Source organism: Procambarus clarkii, chromosome 11 (genome assembly GCF_040958095.1).
Source record: "Procambarus clarkii isolate CNS0578487 chromosome 11, FALCON_Pclarkii_2.0, whole genome shotgun sequence".
Classification (NCBI taxonomy): domain Eukaryota; kingdom Metazoa; phylum Arthropoda; class Malacostraca; order Decapoda; family Cambaridae; genus Procambarus; species Procambarus clarkii.
In genome coordinates this window covers 33040389-33051017 of record NC_091160.1, presented here as the reverse complement: position 1 = coordinate 33051017, position 10629 = coordinate 33040389, and the positions used below count along the sequence as shown (strand labels likewise).

General features: G+C 46.2%; 1 protein-coding gene across 1 annotated transcript; it reads right to left on the bottom strand.

Annotated features, from left to right (window-relative positions):
* LOC138363648 (protein SPT2 homolog) lies at window positions 1–645 on the bottom strand. The gene has a single exon (XM_069323022.1). It carries the CDS (start codon window positions 643–645, stop codon window positions 1–3), a length of 645 nt encoding a protein of 214 aa, XP_069179123.1.
* Between the last annotated feature and the right edge of the window lie 9984 nt (window positions 646–10629).

The following is a 10629-nucleotide window of genomic DNA, read 5'->3' as shown; positions in this document are numbered from 1 at the left end:
CTATGGCTTGTTGAGGCCCTCCATGGCTTCTTGAGGCCCTCCGTGGCTTGTTGAGGCCCTTGAGGGCTTGTTGAGGCCCTTTAGGGCTTGTTGAGGCCCTCTATGGCTTGTTGAGGCCCTCCAGGGCTTGTTGAGGCCCTCCGTGGCTTGTTGAGGCCCTCCATGGCTTCTTGAGGCCCTCCGTGGCTTGTTGAGGCCCTTTAGGGCTTGTTGAGGCCCTACATGGCTTGTTGAGGCTCTCCAGGGCTTGTTGAGGCCCTCCGTGGCTTGTTGAGGCCCTCCGTGGCTTGTTGAGGCCCTCCGTGGCTTGTTGAGGCCCTTTAGGGCTTGTTGAGGCCCTACATGGCTTGTTGAGGCCCTCCGTGGCTTGTTGAGGCCCTCCGTGGCTTGTTGAGGCCCTCCGTGGCTTGTTGAGGCCCTCCGTGGCTTGTTGAGGCCCTTTAGGGCTTGTTGAGGCCCTCCAGGGCTTGTTGAGGCCCTCCGTGGCTTGTTGAGGCCCTCCGTGGCTTGTTGAGGCCCTTTAGGGCTTGTTGAGGCCCTACATGGCTTGTTGAGGCCCTCCAGGGGCTTGTTGAGGCCCTCCATGGTTTGTTGAGGCCCTCCATGGCTTGTTGAGGCCCTCCATGGCTTGTTGAGGCCCTCCATGGCTTGTTGATGCCCTCCAGGGCTTAGTAAGGTCCTCCACGCCAAAGACCAGTACCGGCCATCAGTGTATGGCTCAGTCCTGTTGTTCTGTCATGCCGTAATACTCCATGGAGAACGGAAACACACTTAGGGTCGAAAATCTCATTCTCAAAGCAGCTATAATCCCCCGCATCGCTCATCAAAATTCAATCCTTTCTTAAGTGCCTCTTTCTCCTAAGAACCTCTCCCTTCTCCCCCCCCCCATGTAGCTTCAATAGCAGAAGCAGGAAGGGGTGTGTATGACCGCTTGTCATACACCCCCATACTTTGACCGCTTGTCATACACCCCCATACTTTGACCGCTTGTCATACACCCCCATACTTTGACCGCTTGTCATACACCCCCATACTTTGACCGCTTGTCATACACCCCCATACTTTGACCGCTTGTCATACACCCCCATACTTTGACCGCTTGTCATACACCCCCATACTTTGACCGCTTGTCATACACCCCCATACTTTGACCGCTTGTCATACACCCCCATACTTTGACCGCACCTGTGATGAGGTCAAAAGGTGTCTGCTGGAGCTAGATGTGACAAAGGCTGTTGGGCCTGACAGAATCTCACCATGGATACTAAAGAAAGGTGTAGAAGCACTAAGCGTGCCACTCTCTATGGTGTATAACAGGTCACTGGAAACAGGAGATTTACCAGAAAGTTGGAAGACAGCTAACGTGGTCCCAATATACAAGATGGGTGACAGGCAAGAGGCACTGAACTACAGGCCAGTTTCCCTAACTTGTATACCATGCAAGGTGATGAAGATCGTGAGGAAAAGGCTCATAGAGCATCTGGAGGGAAATAACTTTGTAACGCGCCACCAACATGGGTTCAGAGATGGTAAATCGTGCCTCACAGGCCTAGTTGAGAGTTCTATGACCAAGCAATAAAAATTAGGCAAGAAAGAGAAGGGTGGGCAGACTGCATTTTCTTGGACTGTCAGAAAGCCTTTGAAACAGTACCCCATAAAAGGCTGTTACAAAAGTTGGAGCAACAGGCAGGAGTAAAAGGGAAGGTGCTCCAGTGGATAAGGGAGTATCTAAGCAACAGGAAACAGCGAGTAACTGTGAGGAGAGACTCTGACACTGAAAAAAAAAAAATTCTAATCGCTCTGTGGCTCATTTGGGTACTCAGTTTCCACCTGTGTCCCCTTGTTCGTGTCCCACCCGTGCTGAAGAGTTTGTCTTTGTTCACCCTGTCAATTCCCCTGAGAATTTTGTAGGTGGTTATCATGTCTCCCCTTACTCTTCTGTCTTCCAGGGACGTGAGGTTCAGGGGACGTGACGTGTACTCACCTAGTTGTGTTTGCGGGGGGTGAGCTCTGGCTCTTTGGTCCCGCCTCTCAACCGTCAATCAACAGGATTGACGTGTGTGCGTGTGTGTGAGAGTGTGTGTGTACTCACGTAATTGTGCTTGCGGGGGTTGAGCTCTGGCTCTTTGGTGTGTGTGTGTGTGTGTACATATGCGAGGATGCACACGCGCGTGTGAATGGTGAAGACTCCCCCCCCTTCCCCCTCAACTCGAGTCGAGGGTTAGAGAATACAAGAAGGCCCTTGAAGGTGGTCCTCCAGCCCTCGGTGTTAAGGACACAACACACTCACTATCTCATCCCCTCAGACCACCACAACAACGTAGTTCTCTCTCTCTCCACCTCACGCACCCTCTATGTCTCTCTCTCTCTCTCTCTCTCTCTCTCTCTCTCTCTCTCTCTCTCTCTCTCTCTCTCTCTCTCTCTCTTTATTTATATAAACTAAGTCAACGGTCCATTAGGACTGGTGGTGATGCGCAAGCTGCAAGCTACGAGATCTAAACCTACATTAACTCATCTGAATCCCTTTCCTAGAAACATTTCATGAACTTATTATTGCTTCATAGGAATAAATTTAACCGATATTGTTGCTATCAATTTAGCTACTGGATGAACTTGGACGCAACTCAGTGCTAGAGTTGTCGTATGGTCGATGTGTCTGTCTCATGTCTGTCTCTGTGTCTGTCTCTGTCTCTGCCTGTCACTCTCTCTCTCTCTCTCTCTCTCTCTCTCCCCTCCTCACGCCAGACTTATCAAAACAATACCGTCTCTGTGATCTGTCTGGCTTCTGTGAATTTCCATATTTCACCCCCACACCAAGTAGTGGTCACCCCACTTAAAATATCTTCCTTGAATTTCACAATTAATATAGTTCTTGTATTATACAGCATATTGTATTATACAGCATATTGTATTGTATAGCATAGTGCATTCTAGGGCACATTTATTTTAAACCATGTTGCATTGTACAGATAACTGTATTATACAGCATATTGTAGTTTACGACATTTTGTATTATACTATACAGCTGTTGTATTTTACAAGTTGTGGTTTATTGTATTTTTTTTAATGTACGACATGTTTATTGTGCAGCATATTATGTTTGCATCATAATACATTGTGCAGCATGCTCTATTATGAAGAATGGTGTATTATACAGCATGTTTTATTATACAGCAAGAAATAAAAATCTGTATTGTGGTGAATGTAGAATTGTACAGTAATTTTACTGTACAGCATTCTGTATTATGATGTACAGCATGCTGTACTGTAGAGAATGGTGTATTGTATAATATGCTGTATTGTAGAATATACTGTATTGTAGAATATGATATTGTAGACTGCTGAAATAGAGGGAATACAGAGAACATATACGGCAAGCATAGACGCGATGAAGCACCTAAATTATTGGGATCGTCTCAAAGCCCTCCAAATGTACTCACTAGAAAGGAGACGAGAGAGATATCAAATAATATACACGTGGCTAATACTTGAGGGCCAGGCCCCAAATCTACACAGTAAAATAACAACATACTGGAGTGAACGATATAATTTGCAGTGAGAGTGATGGACACCGCCTTGACCACTACCTGAGAGAATATGAACATGTAAGAGTCATTAGAAATATGTGTAGAATAATAAACCCCACATTATTTAAGTTCGGTAAATACTATTCTCAAATATAGAAACTGTGCTTAAAAGATTCCTCCATTTTGCACCCGCAAGATAACGTAAGATTTAAAGGGTTGACAAATCTTCTTGTTTGATAAGCTGTTCACTTGAGACAGTTAAGCAAAGTCCCAGCTGTGTCTGGGTCAAGTGACAGGATGAACAACCCAGCGGGTTTTCTTCCTATTGGGGAGTGTTGTACATGCTGCTATGGCGGTGTGTCCACTCACAGAATGAGTGACGCATGCCCAATAAACTCACCCATCGGGGACAAAATTACAAAAAAAAAAAAATAAGTGCCGGACCGGGCTGTGGTGAATATGTGGGCCTGCGGACCTCTCCAAGCGACAGCCGATAGAAGGTCAGGTTACGATCAGTTGGTTCATATCTTCTTGAGGGGAGAAGCTGGTATGACATGGGAGGGAATGGATGGGCGTGCCAAGGGAATGAGAACGAGGGTGAATCAACTGAGAAAGGGGAGATAGACCCGGGCAATGCTGGGTAGCCCTCCTACTATATATTCAAATGTCAGCTTGTCTGTCTGTATATCTGGACGAGGTTGAAGGCCTCGGGGCCTGCCTCACCCATTTGCTGACGTTGCTTACCTGCCCAATATGGGCGAGTCGAGGGTGACATAAATTAAGCGAGTTCCACTTGACAGGGTGCTAAAGAGACCCCCACGATGGCTCGTGATATATCAAATTAACACGACTCTGATTTATTTCTGGTTTCCTTATTAAATTGTAAAACGTTTTGCACTGACAGACACAGAAAGAGACAAACAGACGAATACAGGGAGACAGAAATGGATCAAGACAAAGAGAGACAGACATTCCTAATAAACCATTAGCGCCTAAGTTAAAAAAATAAGTCTAACAGAGAGAGAGAGAGAGAGAGAGATTCTTTCTCTATCCACCCTCCCCACTTCTCTTTTTTCTATCTTTCTCCCCTCCCTCCCTCTCCCTTTCCCCCTCTCTTCCCTCCCCCTCCTCTCTCTCTCTCTCTCTCTCTCTCTCTCTCTCTCCCCCTCTCTATCTCCCCTCCCCGCCCTCTCTCTCTCACTATATTCATTCACTCTCTCTGTCAATCACTGTTCGCAATCATTACTATCTCAGTGCGGACTCTGGGGGTCAAGGCAGGTCAAGGAGCTCTTGTGACTGCCCTTCTTCTAGTAGCTTTTCCAGCCGTGTTCCTTAAGTAGCAGTTACACATCCATGAGAGACTGGTATCAGCAATAACTCCGTGTTTTAAGTAGCAGATCAAGTGGAGGGGGAAGTGAGGAGGGGGAGTGTGTGTTAAGTGGTACTTGAGAGCGAAATTCGGAAAAAATGTAACACTTACAAATATCCGTTAAGTAATGATAGTACCAGATACAAGAACATAGTGACGATTTGTTGTAAGTAGCTTTAAGTAACACTCGACACTTTACATTTAGAACAGCACCCTAAAGTGGATTAATTGACTTGTATAACAATAATGATTAAATGCTATGATAATTATGATAGTTAAATTAAGATAATTATAAAGGAATATATATATATATATATATATATATATATATATATATATATATATATATATATATATATATATATATATATATATATTAATGACTTACAAATTTATGATATCAATTCCAACAAAAATAACATGATTATATATGACACAGATTTGTCACTGGATAAACTTAACAAAAAAAAAACCGAGGCTAACGACTCAACAAGGCAATTGTATGATCCAATCTCCCTTGAAACATGGACATTAACTCCTCTTAAACGACCCGAAACCACATGAAAAACTTTAAAGGTTTAGTTATGTACATATTTTTCCCACTGTTTGTTTTCGTCTTCTCGTTGACTAACTGTATCTGTCTGTCTGTCTGTCTCTCTCAGTATTCCCAGTCAATGTTTTCACAAGCCTCTCGCGCCAGCATCAATGATGGTATTGCAAACACAATCGTGCTTTATTAACCACCTGTTTTGGTAGTTAACGCAACGTTAATAGGTCCAGGAATAAAGAGGGGAAGTCAAGAGGAGGATTGAGGGGGTGTGGGGCTGGGGGTTGATTGTGGGGGACTGGGCTCAAATATGTGGCCAGGGGGGGGGGGATATTTCATCGTCACCCCTATTTCGCTAATTCAGTCACACCTTGAGCCCAGTTCACTTTAATTTGTCTTTGTAATCTTGAGATGATTTCGGGGCTTTAGTGTCCCTGCGGCCCGGTCCACGACCAGGCCTCCACCCCCAGGAAGCAGCCCGTGACAGCTGACTAACACCCAGGTACCTATTTTACTGCTAGGTAACAGGGGGCATAGGGTGAAAGAAACTGTGCCCATTGTTTCTCGCCTGCGCCTAGGGATCGAACCCAGGACCACAGCATCACAAATACAGCGTGCTGTCTGCTCGGCCGACCGGCTTCCTTGGTGACCGGCTTGTGGTGAGTCTGGTCATTTTAAAAGTACCTGGGATCGTGTCCATTTTAAAGGATATGCGTTTGCAATAACAAATTCAAATATTATTGTTTACTAGTTGATGAGTTACATACACAATTTACCTGAGGTTATGTAAGGCTCAACTGTGCGCTTCACACCTTGGTTATGATAAGTATGTTAGAACTGCCAAGTGTCAAAGTGCAACGTTACTGAAAACTAAGATCAATATGAGGTTTTATTGATAATATTAATCTTTAATAAGTGCTCCAGTCTTGCTCCCCTGGAGAGAGCAGGTTGTCCTGGTCAGCAGCACGTGCAATCTTATGAAATTTGGCCGGGAACATATTTATCGCGTTTGATACTTGTGGTCTGGCTCCACCCTAACGCGACTGGTGTGGCCAGGCACCCACCCACCTACACAACCACTTCCACTAACCACTTTCATACAACAACTTATTTATACAAAGCGTTTCTTACTAATGGCATTTCCTCTTCAATTTCCGTTCTGCTGTTGCTACTCTCTTCTGGTTAATTTTATACTCATATTTTTTGGTTTTACTAAAAATGTATATTGTATTATTGTGTCTTTATAATTTTAATTTTATACTAAAAATATAAATTAATTGTTATTTTTTCGCTTTTTATATCAGTTTCCAGCCAAGTGTTTATTATGTTAATTAACATAAAAGCTTGTGACGTAAACTTTTGCATTTGCTTCAGAGTATAAGTAATGGAAGCAGGCGTGAATAAAGGCTACGGGTTCACCATAGCCCGTGCTGCTTGGAACTTTATGTTCTAGGTAGCGAATTTTTAACAAAACTTAAAAAGAGCAGTATGTTGTAAAGCTATTTTGTAGCTTCGTAGATGTGCTTTACAAGTTGTTAAAGGTGTTAATTGTTATTATATGTAAAGATGTTGTAGTTGTAATAATTATGGCTGAGTAACTAAGTAATTTTGATACTAGCATGTGTGGTATTCGAAGGACTACTAATATCAACAACATTGGAACGAAGCAGGTGTTTATTTGCATATTGTTTCTGATGTTATCTGATTACTTACGTTTTTACCCCAGTTATCACCTGAACCCTTTTGTCTACTTCTACTAATCTACCGTCTTGTAGTTAACACACCAGACAAATTAATAAACCTATGAACGAACTCGCCTTAACAGGATTCCTAAAATTTCTCTTCTTATCCTAAAAATATCCCAAGTGAACCTCACCTGAGCCTTCTCATATACATGTATGTATATATGTATTTATATATATATATAGGCGTGTGTATACGCATGTATGATGGGTTCGGGAAGGTCCCGCAGCTCCTCTCTGCCCTCAGCTCACCTCATAATTACAGGGCGGAATGGGTCTAATCCTTAAGGGTGAAGGGGCTGTGTTTGGGGGGCAGTGTGTGGTCCCTCGCCTCGCGGGACTCCAACCCTTGACCTCCGTATAGCTGTGTCGAGACCCCCTACAGGCTCAGCCACCCTTACTCTGGATATTAAAAAAAGTGTTTTCAAATTTAAGATGCCATTTCGTCTCTCTCTCTCTCTCTCTCTCTCTCTCTCTCTCTCTCTCTCTCTCTCTCTCTCTCTCTCTCTCTCTCTCTCTCTCTCTCTCTCTCTCTCTCTCTCTCTCTCACCATTCTCTCCTTCCTCAGTTTATCACTGATTGTATTCCTCTCTGCTTCTCCGCGCGCTCATCACGACCATATAAGGAACATGCGCAGAGACAACAGGAACGCCTCCCAAGGCCAGGCGTTCGCACAAAAATATTGATGAAGTCGCATGCCACAAACATTACAGGGGGGCGTTCGTGAGCAGACTCGGAGTTATCAACGACTCCTTTGTCTCTCCTCTTATTCTCCTCGTCACGAACGCTCCCGTTGCTCCGTTTATTGTTTCGACCAAACAGGAATTATCATTGCCACACTCAAGGATGCCTGACAATATTCTTAGCCCGTGATTTACGGCAGGAATAATACAGGAGAATGTGCAACTGTTGGGTATGAAGAGCTTCTTTGATTCGTCCCTAAGGAGCAGTGATGGTCTCTGATTGGCTGGCGATGCGTGACGTCAACCACACAAAGGGGTCCCTTATTGGTCGAGGATTGTGAATCACTGGGTCTTATACGGGGTTTGATTTGAACGCATCTTTTGGAGTCTACGGTCAAAATAAGACTGTTTAAATGCGATATTATGGACATGTCTAAACCAAAATAGCATCAGACTTAGCATAAATATAATATATTTGAATCTGAAGTCTGCGTAAAGGTGAAAAATATTATAAAAAAGGGCTTGTGAAGAGCACAAAAGTCTGATATATTTTCAATGTATAATTTCAGACCTATACTGCCTGATTTAGCCTTTACCGGCCTTTTAATTTGTGGCTAAACAGTTTTATCTCTTCAACGGCACACCTCTGTCTGCCCTCAAGTGGTACCTCAGCCTGCCCTCAAGGGCCACCTCTGCCTGCCCTCAAGGGCCACCTCTGCCTGCCCTCAAGTGCCACCTCTGCCTCCCCTCAAATGCCACCTCAGCCTGCCCTCAAGTGCCACCTCAGCCTGCCCTCAAGGGCCACCTCAGCCTGCCCTCAAGTGCTACCTCAGCCTGCCCTCAAGGGCCACCTCTGCCTGCCCTCAAGGGCCACCTTTGCCTGCCCTCAAGGGCCACCTCTGCCTGCCCTCAAGTGCCACCTCTGCCTGCCCTCAAGGGCCACCTCTGCCAGCCCTCAAGGTCCACCTCTGCCTGCCCTCAAGGGCCACCTCTATTTGTTTATGTCCGTAATATTAGGTATAATCCCCGATATTATGAATATTTATGTATGTTTGTGTATATTTGTCTTAGCTTAAGATGGCACTCAACACGCTTCTTATAATATTATGATTAATCTGTCACTTATCCCGTGGAGGGGGGGGGGGAGGGAGGGATAGGAGCAAGTGGTCGGGACGGAGTACTGGAAGTACTGTGTCTAATACAGGGCTGGTACTGGCAGAAATGAGAGACCCAAGACCCACTCCCACAGCTGGTGGTGGACCCCAAGACCCACTCCCACAGCTGGTGGTGGACCCCAAGACCCACTCCCACAGCTGGTGGTGGACCCCAAGACCCACTCCCACAGCTGGTGGTGGACCCCAAGACCCACTCCCACAGCTGGTGGTGGCTCCCAAGACCCACTCCCACAGCTGGTGGTGGTCCAAGACCCACTCCCACAGCTGGTGGTGGTCCCCAAGACCCACTCCCACAGCTGGTGGTGGTCCAAGACCCACTCCCACAGCTGGTGGTGGTCCCCAAGACCCACTCCCACAGCTGGTGGTGGTCCAAGACCCACTCCCACAGCTGGTGGTGGACCCCAAGACCCACTCCCACAGCTGGTGGTGGACCCCAAGACCCACTCCCACAGCTGGTGGTGGCCCAAGACCCACTCCCACAGATGGTGGTGGCCCAAGACCCACTCCCACAGCTGGTGGTGGCCCAAGACCCACTCCCACAGCTGGTGGTGGACCCCAAGACCCACTCCCACAGCTGGTGGTGGCCCAAGACCCACTCCCACAGCTGGTGGTGGCCCAAGACCCACTCCCACAGCTGGTGGTGGCCCAAGACCCACTCCCACAGCTGGTGGTGGACCCCAAGACCCACTCCCACAGCTGGTGGTGGACCCCAAGACCCACTCCCACAGCTGGTGGTGGCCCAAGACCCACTCCCACAGCTGGTGGTGGTCCAAGACCCACTCTCACAGCTGGTGGTGGATCCCAAGACCCACTCCCACAGCTGGTGGTGGCCACCAAGACCCACTCCCACAGCTGGTGGGAGTGGCACTAGAGATTCCTATCCCTTGACCTGCACCTCTTTTCAGTCTTCTCCCTTCGCTAGACCAATCAGGACCCTACAAAAGTTGTTTTTCCTAATTAACTAATTGGACTTTTCCCTCGTCCTCCCTCCCTCTTAAAGTCCAACAAAGACACCGCCAGATGGGGAAACAAGAAAAACGTAACTACGCGAGACAAACAAGCACAAACAAATACAATACAGGCAGCCGTTATCACTCCCGTGAACAATAACGAGCCAATTCAGACGTAACGAATTATAACTACCTATACCATACGGGCTTCGAGAACCTTTCATGCGGGTCACTCACTCATTTAAGACTTTCTTAAAAAAGGCCAATTAATTATATCTGCTCATCGTTGGCCTTAAAGCCCGGCTTCCCCCCCCCTCCCCCTTCCCCCTGGTAACGATGGTTCGTATTGCAATTATTGGACTTGGATAGAAATTATCTTACTGTTGGACTTGGATAGCAACTATCGGACTGTTGGACTTGTATAGCAACCATCGGACTGCTGGACTTGTATTGCAACTATCGGACTGTTGGACTTGTATAGCAACTATCGGACTGTTGGACTTGTATAGCAATTATCGGACTGTTGGACTTGTATAGAAAATATCGGACTGTTGGCCTTGTATAGCATTTATCGGACTGTTGGACTTGGATAGTAACTATCGGACTGTTGGACTTGTATAGCAACTATCGGACTGT

Bases quoted from the DNA above. Each gene is read 5' to 3' on its own strand.
- LOC138363648 (XM_069323022.1), bottom strand. From the start codon at position 645: ATGGAGGGCCTCAACAAGCCATGGAGGGCCTCAACAAGCCATGGAGGG.